Here is a 12466-nt window from a genome sequence, read left to right as displayed (position 1 = left end):
AGATATAACAACTTTATGAGATTGGGGCTCAATACATATGTACTTATGATGACTATTACTATATCCCAAAAAACATGAATTTTGAACCTGAAATCATGTTTGTTTTCCAGGTAAGGCCTGTGATTTGGATAACATGCACACCTAAAGGTTTTAAGGGATTTATACTCTTGTTTCTTTTTAAATAGAAAAGACATAGTATACAATTTTTTTTTAGAAATGCTGGCATGTGCCGTAAGAGTTAGGCATGTATCAACCACATGTCTATGTTTTCTCTCAACAACACTTATTTGTTCTTGCGCATGAGGGCAAGACACACAATGACCAATGCCACACTCTTTTAGGAAGGGGTCAAGGACTCTGTACTCACCACCACCACCACCACCACCACCAATATGAAAATATTTAATCTTTTTTCAATTAAATTTTCAATCAAAACTTCAGAAAATATTTGCAACATCAGACTTGTAATTTATTAAATAAAACCAAGAATATTTGGAAAAGGCATCAACAAAAACAATATAATATTGGTATCCATTTTCACCTAAAACAAGAGTTGGACCCCAAACAACTGAAAAGACAAACTGCAATGGTTCAAGATTATCATAAGAGATGCGAGAAAAAAATAATTTATGTTGTTTTTTCATTTGGCATGCAGAAAAAACATGAACATCTATATTAAAATAAGGTAAACCAAATCTTTGAATAACTTTCTGAACAACTTTGAAACTAGCATGTCCAAGCTTATTATGCCAAATATCAAAATCAAGTTTTTTCTCCTATATAATCACTTTTATTATTAGTACCACTAAAAGAATCTATAAAGTAAAGACTATCATTTGCTTTCACTCAAACAAACTCTTGTTCGGTTTTAGCATCCTTAGCACTTCAATAAGATGGATGAAACTCGAACACTACTCCATTTTTTTGTGTGAATCTTTACAAAGAAAGCAAATTTTTTGTTATTTTAAGAACATACAAGATATCACTCATAAAAAAAATTGAACTGCCATATTTAAAAATAGAACTACCTCTATGAGAAATCTATAAACTTTTACCACTACCAATCTTAACATAATCTTGGCCTTGATATTCTGAAGGAGTAGATAGAGCATTCAGATCAAGAGATATGTGATGGAAGCTCCTAAATTAGGATACCATATATCCTCTCTTGACACGCCACCCTGAGTTGCATGATAAGCATGAGGTTGCACATAATGGTTTTCTCCAGAAATCATCTTGTAGGTCTTCTCAAAGTATCCCTGTTTGTCACAAAATTGAAAAACATTATATTGTTGGTTTGGGTTGCTCTGTCCACCTTGTGACTATCGTCCTCCATTAGAATTTTGGGGTCTACCATAAAATCAACCCTCTCTTCCACAACCTCTAAATTGTCTTTGTCCACCACAAAAACTGCCTCGATTACCTCATTTTAAAAAAAAGTTGGCTTCATGAGTCTCAGTTTTCTCTTCATTTATTTCAGAGAGATGAGCTTCTTGGGAAAGAAGGAGGTTATGAAGCTCAGTCAATCTGATTGAGGCAACTTTAGCATGAGTGGTAATAGACACTTGGAAAGAGTCGTACTCATGAGGTAAACCCCAAAAAAATGGAGGATAAGATTATCTTCTTGAATTGGTTTTCCCTCTACAACAAGTTGATATAAGTTCAACTTTATTTTCTAAATATACTCATCGATACTCTTGTCACCCTTCTTAAATCTTTGAAGTTTCTCTTTTAACTGCATGGCTTTTGCCTGTGACTGGGCAATATAAGCTTCCTTAAGAGCCTTCTAAACATCATATGATCTTAAGAGCCTTCTAAACGTCATATGAGGTGTCAAGATCTACAATTTGACTGTGGGTAGCCTCTAAGAAGGAGAAGATTATCCATCTCATTAGAAATTGTTCATGCCTTCTCCAGGTCACATATTGAGGATTAGGAACCGCTTTTTCATCCCTAGTTATAGACTCAACAGGCTTAACTTTGGACCCATCAATATAACCATATAAATCATAGGAAATCAGCAAGGGCATAAATTGGAAAGCCCAAAATGCATAATTATTAATTGTGATCTTGGTGCTTAGAAAATATTGGAGCGTATTTGGAGCAAGAAGAGATGGAATGAGAGAGGACAACTTACTCTGATTGGCTTCTGTGGGCAATGATAATGAGATAGCTAGGCACGAAAATCAATTATGGTAGTTATGGCTCTAATACCATAAAAAAATAGCAAACTTACTGAACCACACGTATATCACTAACACACGCACAGGAAAAAAATACATGATTTTTAATGTGGTTTGATCAAGGAGATTTGCATCCATGATATTGGTTCCTCTCTCCTTTCTCTCTTATTCTTTCAGGAAAGAGGACCAGGCTTTATTTATAAAGAAGAATCAAGGGAGACATCTCATACAAAGTCCCACTTCATGTTGGATACAATTAGAGCCTTTTACAGTTACATAAGATTATTTACTAGTTACACTCTTCTTGGATGTTCTTTCTTGAATCTTCTTTAGCCTTAATTATAGTCGTCTTGGATTTTTTTCTGGAGTCTTCTTGAGCCTTCTTTATTATTCTTATAGAACTCTCACCATTAGGAGGTCTAAATGTGTGGGACGTGTGAAAGTTCCCATCTTGATCTGGAAGTTTTCCTATGTGGGATATGTGGAGATGTCCATCTTGATCTGGATCTTGCTCAACTTGATCTCGATCATTATCTCTAACAGCTGACACCCACTTGAAGGTTACTAGACTTGGGTAGAGAACTTCGTTATTAAAAAACCATTAAGTTACTAAAGGTGCACTCATGAATGATTAACTTGAGATAATTGCGTAATATGCACTTTTTGTGCAATTGCTTAGTTGGATATGCAAATGATGATAAGGTGGCCTCGGAGCTCTCTCATGTCATTCAATGATCAATCAACTACAATGACAGTAAGATAGATCATGACAAGAAGGAACACCAATGAAGGGGTTTTAATTCAAGGTAAAATCTTTTGTTAGCTCACTCAACATTAGAAGGTTCTTACTAACATCACTCACACAAGACTGATAACAACTACACTATCAAGGCAAAGCTCTCTAAAAAAAAGAGCACTAGGGCAACTTTAAACATGACCCTTTATTAAAATATCAAAAATAACAAATTAGTAAAAATATAAAAGTACATTATATTAATGTTATTGGCAAAGAAGGGTTCTACTAGAGATAGAGTAGTTAACTAAAATAGTTTATGTCAAATGTCTGACACAGAAGTGACTATTGTATGTCTATAAATTAGTGCTAGTAAAAGTCTACCTAGTGCTAGTGAAGACCTTTACTGATGCTAACATATCACCAGTAGTTTCACCACTAAAAGTGCTATCAGTAGTACATTTATTGACGCTAATGCATAGCGACAGTGAATGGGTATTTATTGGCACTAAAATAGCGTCAAAAAAATACCTTTTCTGATACTAAAATAGCGACAGAAAAAGCATTTTTTAATGCTATTTTAGTGATGATGATATTATTTTCGCTAATTTAATTTTTTCTCATGTATAACTTGCGCATACATTCATTCAATAATAAAACTGCTTAGACATATTCTAAAATGAGCATGCTTATACATACATTCATTCATGCATTCATTCATTTAAAAATGAACCAGTTCATATATTCATTCAAAATGAACATGCTCATTCATTAAAAAATGAATCTGCTCATATATACATTCATTTTTTGCAATCAATATGAATTGACTCTTACAATCATTTATTCATTCATTGATTACCAAATGAGCAAGTTTATACATACATTCATTAAAAAATGAAGCCATGTAAGAAATATAATATTTAAAGTATACATACATAAAACTATATATATTTCTTCTTTCAACCCTCTGTAACTCCAATATTCACATTTGAAGCTTTACAAGAAACACAATATTTAAAGCATACATACGCATAACTATATATATGTCTTCCTTCAACCTTTCATAACTCCAACATTTACATATATGCGTACATACTTCAACCCTCCATAACTTCATCATGCACATATTCAACTCATTATAGAAAAAATCATACATAAAGAGGAGATAGTTTAAAAGATCATACATATATTCAAACAAATATAAAAAAAAATTATACATATAAACAATGTCAAATAATAAAAAAAATAAGTTTTATTTCAAATATATACAGATAGTTTGAAAGTTCTTGAATTACATGAAGGGAAAACAGTCTTACGCTTGTATACGAGGCATGTGAATAAGCATAGATGAAAGAATTACACACACATACACACACATATATATATAAGAAATATACATACCAGAACTGAAGCACAAGCATCCTCCTTGCAAGAATGTGGTAATGCACGCCAGGTAAAAAAAAATAAAGGTGTCTGTGAAGAATTAATCTCGTGTGATGATTCCTATAGAGCTACTAAGGTATTGTGACTCTTACCCTATAGGTTGTGCATACTTATTAATGATAACCTTATGCTTTTATCTTGGGCAAATGCCTACAGTATTAAAAGCACGTGAATGCCTTCTTATCCTCCTAGCTACTGTATTGAAAAGATATGCATTAATAATTTGTTAGTTACCATAAATAATATTGCATTTTCAATTTTACGTATCAAATACCTAATAACTTAGTAGGTGTTTCAGATTCCTACATCGATACTTGTGAGGATACTAGCCTAAAAATTTAAAAATTATGTTTTCTGATGTCCTTTTCTGAAAAAAAAAATCAAATTGTTATGTTGCATTTGTGTCGGTGTCAGGCTATATTTGTGTCTTTGTTACATAGGACTCTTGTCTTGCGTAGTGGGAACACTACATGCTTTGGATGCCAAACGAGAAAGGTGTCATGCCTTATATTGTTCTTTTAAAATAGCACACATCAAGAAAAATGTTAATTAGTGACAAAAAATTATGACGGATTTTTTCTATCGCAAATTAGCGACGGATTAGCTAGAGAAAATTAATTGTTGCCAAAATTGAAATTCATGACGGAATTAGCGACCAAATTTTTTTGTTGCAAAATCCATTGCTAATTAGCGACAGATTTGCGCCGGAAAATTTTCGTCCCAAAATCTGTAGCAGAATAGGCACAGATTAACGATGGGAATTTTTTTTCACCAATCTGCCGCAAATTAGCGTCGAATTTCGCGACGAAAATTGTTTGTCGCTAATTTAATCTCTCCCTCATGGCTATAAATGGCTTTTCGAACTCAGCGTTGTTTTGTTAATTCGTTAAATGACAAGGCTATTTACGTAAAATAACCATCTAGAAAGAATCGAAGTCGTCCAAATCTGTCCGCAAATATACGGTCGAGATGGCAATCCATGTGGTCACTCCTTATTGGTGGGTTCTCTTCCGAAGAAGAGATCGCACTATAAATAGGAGGACCAAATCTCTACCCTCACCCCTTCTCTCTCAAGTAAAAACTTATGGAAGTTGATGGCTGAAAGAGGGAAGTCTGCGGGAGCCAGTGGATCGAAGAAGGCGACTTCCCAAAGCAGCAAGGTCGGCCTGCAATTTCTGGTCGACAGGATCGCCCGATTTCTGAAGGACGACAAGTACGCCAAGAGGGTTGGTGCAAGAGCTCCGGTCTACCTGTCCGCCGTCCTCGGGTATCTGGCCACTGAGGTAAGATCCCCCTCCTTTCCTCTTAGGGTTTCTTGGTTTTTAGTTGTTGTTTGGGTTTCTTCTTTGGGTTTTCTTGCTGTACTACACACTTTTAATATCCTCGTTGGTGTTCTGTTTCTGATTCATTTCGTTGAAATTCTTGTGAAGGTGCTGGAGCTCGCTGGGAACGCTGCCCGTGACAACAAGAAGTTGAGGATTGTGCCTCACCACATCCAACTGGCTGTGAGGAACGACGAGGAGTTGAGAAAATTGCTCGATGTTGTGACCATTGCCAACGGCGGGGTGATGCCCAGCATCCACAATGTCTTGCTCCCAAAGAAGACTGGGAGTTCTGGTTCAGGCAAGGTTTCAGAAGAGGACGATAGTTGAGGAGAAAAAACCGTTCCTGTTCAAATTTTATGTCTGACTGTTTAAGTTGGTGTTCTTAATGTCTGCAACCCTTTATTTATTTTATTTTCTTTTAATCAATTTTCAAGTCCCACTCTTTGGTGGTGATCCATGTATCTCTGTAGATTTCTCCAACTGCCATTGGAACAATCACAAGTGCGTGATCCATTTTTTTAATGAAACTTCATGCTGACTTTCTTAGTTCGTATGAGGTGCACGCCTCAGGGCTCTTTTTTTAAAATTTTGCGACGGATTAGCGACAGATAATATCCGTCGCTAATATCCAATGATGAATTTTGATGTTTTGTGATGGATTATATTCCGTCGATAATTTAGCGATGGATTAGCGATGGAATATAATATGCTGCCAAACTAAATCCGTGCTTATTTAGCGACAGATTAGTGACAGATCATGTCCATCGCATATTAGCGACGGAAGTAGCGAAAGATAAATTCTGTCGCATTTTAGCGACTAGAATTTTGCGATGGAAGTTAGCCATCGCTATTCCGTCGCTAAGATTTATAGCAACGGATTTTGCAATGGATTAACGACGAATAGTATTTGTCCCTAATTAACGTTTTTCTTGTAGTGGCATTGCAAAACACCATTTTTTCTTATCTGCTTCTTAATAAAGATAATGGCACAGTCGAGAGTATCAAATACTAATTCAAAAAATAGTGATAGAAGACAAAATAGGAAAATAAAAACATTATGTAATGAAGTTTTTGGTGATCATGGTTTTAAATGGGGAGAAAGCAAGAGTTGTTGATCGGCAAAAACTCTGTGAAGAGTTCATGATCCTTAGATGTGGTAGGAATCCCAATAGTAGACAAGCATGGTAAAAAAAAAATATTAAATCGCTGATTATCCAAATGTGAATTTCTATTGAGATGTTTTCATGTATTTTGTCAGGGCTTTATCAGGAAAGTCTCCATAAAATAATTAATGAATAAAATATTAAAAAATAATTAATAAGAAACCTAGAGGTACAAGTAAGTTGAAAATAAGAAGGCCATATATTTTTCATGTTTTAAAAGTATCAGATTTTTTTCATTTTTTTAGAAAAAGTGATATACTAAGCATTCAAGAAATGCATTCATTTGGACTAATTTTTGTTTCCCACATTAGAACCTTGTAAGAAGTCATATTGCCAAAGTTTTAGTTTTTCTCTTAATTTGAACCTAAAATTGTTTGTCATTTATTTATTTATTTATTTATTTATAACCCAAAGAAACCACACCTGACACCAAAACATGATTCTGTTGGCTCAGCCTGCCATACCTACTGTCGTTATGCCGTTTATACCGGCAGCGTAATGGATTGAATTAAAAAATTTGACTCTTTTTATCAAGTGTTAGTATGATATGAGCTGTTGATTTTTTACCTGTCTTTGTTTTGTATGAAATTCCTTATTCTAATACATGTTTTCTCTTTATTAGACCATAATAAATATATTTACATATTCAAATTAAGCAATATATATATATAAATACATGCAACTATAAATTTTGAAAATACAAATGAGAACGGGTAGTAACAAACACTTCCTCTACATTTTTATGATAAAATCTATTACACGATTTTATCATTGCTTTTAACAAACGATGTCAAAACGTGGCTTTTTCTCCAGCCACCTACAGAGGACAACTGGACAAGGGAGTAGGTGGCGCGTGGCCGGTCGGTGGGTGGGATCCACCCAGCACAATCTGTCCCATCTGCGAACACGTGGAGAAGACGTGAAATGTTGGACCATGTGGGCCCAGCCGATGGGGGGCACTGTGGGGCCCGCAACTCCCTCGAAGCCAAAGTAAAGAATCGCGGCCTCCGGGCGGCGAAGCGATTGTCGCCGCCACGCAAGCTGGCCCCCCACACGATGACGTCAGCTCCAGCGAGATCGCACTTGGAATCGTGGGCGCTTTTCCAACGTGGACAGCGCACCAGCTTGGTGCAGTCCACGTCAGCGGCGGAAAGACCCCTCTTTTGTCATTTTATCCGCTCTGGCGGGTTCAGCACGTATGGAAGGTGTCCTTTCTCATCATCACCATCATCATCATCATGGTAGAGATTAGAATGAATGGTATGGCCATCGCTGTCATCACCATAATATCATCGACGATTGAAAATTTTACAATACTGCCATCGATATCATCCCTTCGTCGGGCGAGGAATCGCAGTCGTCGCTTGCTACAGAACCTTTTCTCAAAATTTGAATACGAAAAGAGGCCTTTCAAAACCTCATAAATTTTTCATTTAAAAATATTTTTTTATTGAAAAAATAAAACAACCACATAAATTTCAAGTTTTGCAGGGAGGGGGCATTGATCTTCACATAAGTGTGGTACTCATTGATAACTTTATGATGTGGACCACGGGTGGGATTTCTTGTGGGTTGGCAAGAATGATAGTTAGTAAGGGCTGTACAATGGGGTTCGGGCATGGGCTTAGTTTTTTGGAAGAAGGCTTTACCTGACAAAATCTGGGGTCAGTTTGGGATATATATATATATATATATAAAAGTAAGGATAGGGTGCTCCCGGAGTACCTACTCCCAAATCACAGCCATAGGATCTATTATGATTCAATGGTTGTGATAATTCATTTATTACATAATACTAAAAAAAATCAAAGTAAAATAAGAAACATTTATTACATTTAACATGGGTTTGTAAACTTCTATATTCTCTCTCTCTGTGTGACAAACATAAGCAGGGTGCATTAATTGCATTCAGTGGTGTTTGAAATTATTATAGTATAACTTTCCTACTTGGATATGCTCTCTCCCGGCCTAGTGACCAATATCACCATTAAAAAAAAACATTTACGTGAGAAATTTGGTTGGTCGATATTTTCTGATAAAATTGTCAGAAATTATTTAAAAAAAATTCTTTGTGAATAATAATTAAAATTGTTTTATTTTAAAATAAAAAATAAAAAAAATTCTGTCATCATGGGAATTTGGTTGTTGATATTCACGGGAAAAAAACATTATGCGTTGGATCCTAAACAAATACAACCAGAACTCACAAGCTTCAAATTTGGGTTGAACCAACAAACTATCTGAAGCATTCTCTTTGTTATTACAAAATTTTATCTTTTCATAACTTTTTAAATGATAATTATTCATAAAATAAAACACACACATTTTATAACCCAACAATCTCTTTTTCTCATGTTGATAGAGAGAGAGAGAGAGAGAGAGCATAGCCACTTAGAGATATTAAATGCTATATTGAGATATCAAATACAATTAATGCTCATTAATTTACTTAAATTCCTTTTGAGAGAGAGAGACGTAAACAAATGTTTTATAGAAGTTAGAAAAGTCATATTAAATGCCTTTAATATTGCATATTGAGCTTGTTTATTTTTAAGCAATCATACTAAATGGCTTATCACAGCCTTTGGATTGTAAAAGATCCAATGGCTGTTATTAAGCAATAGGTGCACCGGGAGCATTATATATATATATATATATATATATATATATATATATATATATATATATATATATATATATATATATATATGCTACTAATGAAGGTACATAACTAATGAGCTAGAAATCATAGGCATCAACTCAATCTAACCACATAGATGTGTTCAGCATGGTTCCTTTGCTAAGGATCCAGCCTTAGATCATGCTTTTCTGATATAAAAATGTGATTTTGTGAGTTATGAAATTTTGGCACATTGTGAGCCATTGATTTTTTGACCCTTTCAAAAACCTAATTACTTGTTATAATCACATTATTCAAATCAAGTTTTCTACTAAACAAACCATGTAGATCACATAAGTGACATTTGATCTACAAAAAATTAAAAAATTTTGAAGAAAAAAGTGATTTCTGCTTATTAGTTTTGTAATGATTTAAAAATAAATCTATTTTGGATCTCATTTATCCTCCCATGGTCCTAACGAGTGGGCTGTGGGCTTTGTATTAGACCCGAGGTAGAACCAGTTGGTTAGCACATAGGGTCCGGTCTGGTCAAGCCCATCCACAAAACCGGCCGGGCTGGCTTGGCTCACACATTGTCCAGCCCTAATAGTTAGGGTGCAAATGCAATCCATAAATGTAAATTCGGGTTTGTAATTTGGATAATCTAATGAATAGGCTCTGACACGAACCTTGAATTATGCTTGATGTTTGGTTATCATTAACATGAATGGGGACTTTAAGTACCCTGCTACAACCATTGAGGCTCTGCCCAAATCCATTTTAGATCACAATGCTCTGCTGGTGATGGGCTAGTATCCAGACCTCAGTTCCACGACCTTTTTAAGTATTTTTCATCGTGTGTTTCCGTTCATGAATGTCGTGAGGTTGTGAAACAAACACGGTCTACACGAATTCATGGTTTCCCTATGTATTGTGTAGTATGTAAATTGGTTGCAATGCTTCGCCATCTTAAGGAATGGAGGAAACATTTCATTGGGAGTCTTCAAGCCCTAAAAGATATAAACTCAGAAAATTTTTAACTTGCAATCTCATGTGGATTTAGGTAATCTTGCAGCCATTGAAAAGGAATCCACCTTACAAGATGAACTATTAGAAATCCTGCCATTAAAGGCGGCGAATTCGAGTCAGAAATCCCATTGCAAATGGTTCAAAAAGGGAGATCTCAATTCTCGTTTTTCCATCTTCTGACTAACAAAAACACGCAAAAGAGAAAACAGATTTATTGGCTTCAATGCGAGGATGGATCTTGTGTGACTGATAGGGGGAGTCCATGTTCAAAGAAGCCACAAATTTTTTCACATGGCTTTTTACCAGAACCAATGTGAGCACCAGTTGCTTTGGAGGATCCGTGGAGCCTTGTGTTAGCACAGAGGAAAAATGAGTCTTCCATGCTCTATCACATATGAGGAAATTACAAAGGCCACCTTTGATCTTGATGGAAATAGCGTTTCTGGTGCCGACGAATTCTCAGGTAGCTTCTACACTTCTTTTTTGTCCCAAAGCTGTTTGTGCGGTTGTTAAAGGCTTTTTTGCTAAAGAGTAAAATCCTTACTAGTATAAACAACACATACATTATCCTTGTCCCCAAACAATTGGGCACCCACTCTCTTTCAAAATTCAGACTCATTAGCTTTTGTAATGTTATTTATAAGATCATGATCCCATTTGGCAGCGTATTATTTTTTAGAATCAGAGGATTTTTTTTTTGAAGGGAAGCAATATCCGAGAAAGTGTTATTCTGGCCCATGAGTAAGTTGATTTTATGACTTTAGCAAGGTTCATGTTTAAAATGAACCTTGCTAAAGCCTATGACCGGGTTGATTAGACCTTTTTGGAGGAAACTCTGTCATTTTGGGTTTGCTGTGAAGTGGGCACATCGTATCATATCATGCAATGTGTATCCACCCCTAAGTTCACCGTGGTGATGAATGGGGAACCAGAACCTGAATTCACTCTGGGTGTTAGTAAGGGGGGCCCTCTCTTCCCATTTTTTTTTCTTTCTAGTGATGGAGAGATTGAGTTGGCGACTTCACCAAGCAGAAAGGGATTGTTTCATCTCCCCGATCTCTGCCAAAGATTTCAGTTGGAGTCACTCCCTTTTCGCTGATGATGCACTACTTTACAACTGAGATAAAAGGAAGTCAGTTCATTATTTCTTGACTATTATTTTGGATTTTGAGGCCAGTTCTGGATGTGATCCATGACTCCCATGGACTATACATATCAGCAAGGTGGATGGACAGATCCCACCTCTGGGAGAAAGACTATCAAAGCTGGGTGAAAATTTTATCGAATATTTCTGATTCATCGTCTATTGTGATAGAGGGTTCAAGGAAGGACCAAGTAGAATCAATGGATGTTTCGAGGGAGTAAATACTCCAAGTGGTCCTATGCAACAACTGACCCAAAGACTATGGTCGTTTGCAAGAAGCACTGTGTGATTTATACCGAAGGAGTTCAATACCGTCGCGAGGTCTCTTGCAACTTTGGCAACTACAGATGAAGACAGGCACTGGTGTAATATGAGTCCTGATTGGGTTCCCCAACTGTAAATTTGTTTATATTCAGTTTCTAATAAACAGGTAGGGGTCCACCTAACCCCAGTTTTCCTTGTAGAAAGAAAAAAAAAAAAACTTGAATGGGGACTCACTTAGGACAGGTTTTCAATTCAAGACCACATTGGCTTCAAACTGATTTGGACCTAGAACAAGCCACTTATCCCACCAAATTAACTCCATATTTCGTATCTGAATCTTCTTCATTGTCAAGAAAATTGCTTCTGGAAAATCTATATACCTAAACCAACTTTTCATTTTCTCAGGCTTCTTATCTTCATGGATCGCATAAATTCTGGTGGATGATTTTTACCGACGATTAATAGGCCAGAGCGTGGAACCCAGTGTTGAAAGATGGGTGGACCAAGATGGACTCACATGGAGCTAGGCAGAGCCAGATTCACCATGAAGCAAAAACTTAAG

General features: G+C 36.0%; 1 protein-coding gene across 1 annotated transcript; it reads left to right on the top strand.

The window, feature by feature from the left end:
* The first annotated feature begins 5453 nt into the window (after positions 1 to 5453).
* LOC149845936 (putative histone H2A.3) lies at positions 5454 to 6011 on the top strand. Its single transcript, XM_089997799.1, has 2 exons — positions 5454 to 5642; positions 5790 to 6011. Exons 1-2 carry the CDS (start codon positions 5454 to 5456, stop codon positions 6009 to 6011), a joined length of 411 nt encoding a protein of 136 aa, XP_089853925.1.
* Positions 6012 to 12466: the final 6455 nt, after the last annotated feature.

This window comes from Nuphar pumila, chromosome 2 (assembly GCF_984573655.1).
Source record: "Nuphar pumila chromosome 2, dmNupPumi1.hap1.1, whole genome shotgun sequence".
Classification (NCBI taxonomy): domain Eukaryota; kingdom Viridiplantae; phylum Streptophyta; class Magnoliopsida; order Nymphaeales; family Nymphaeaceae; genus Nuphar; species Nuphar pumila.
This window is presented reverse-complemented; position numbering and strand designations above follow the sequence as displayed.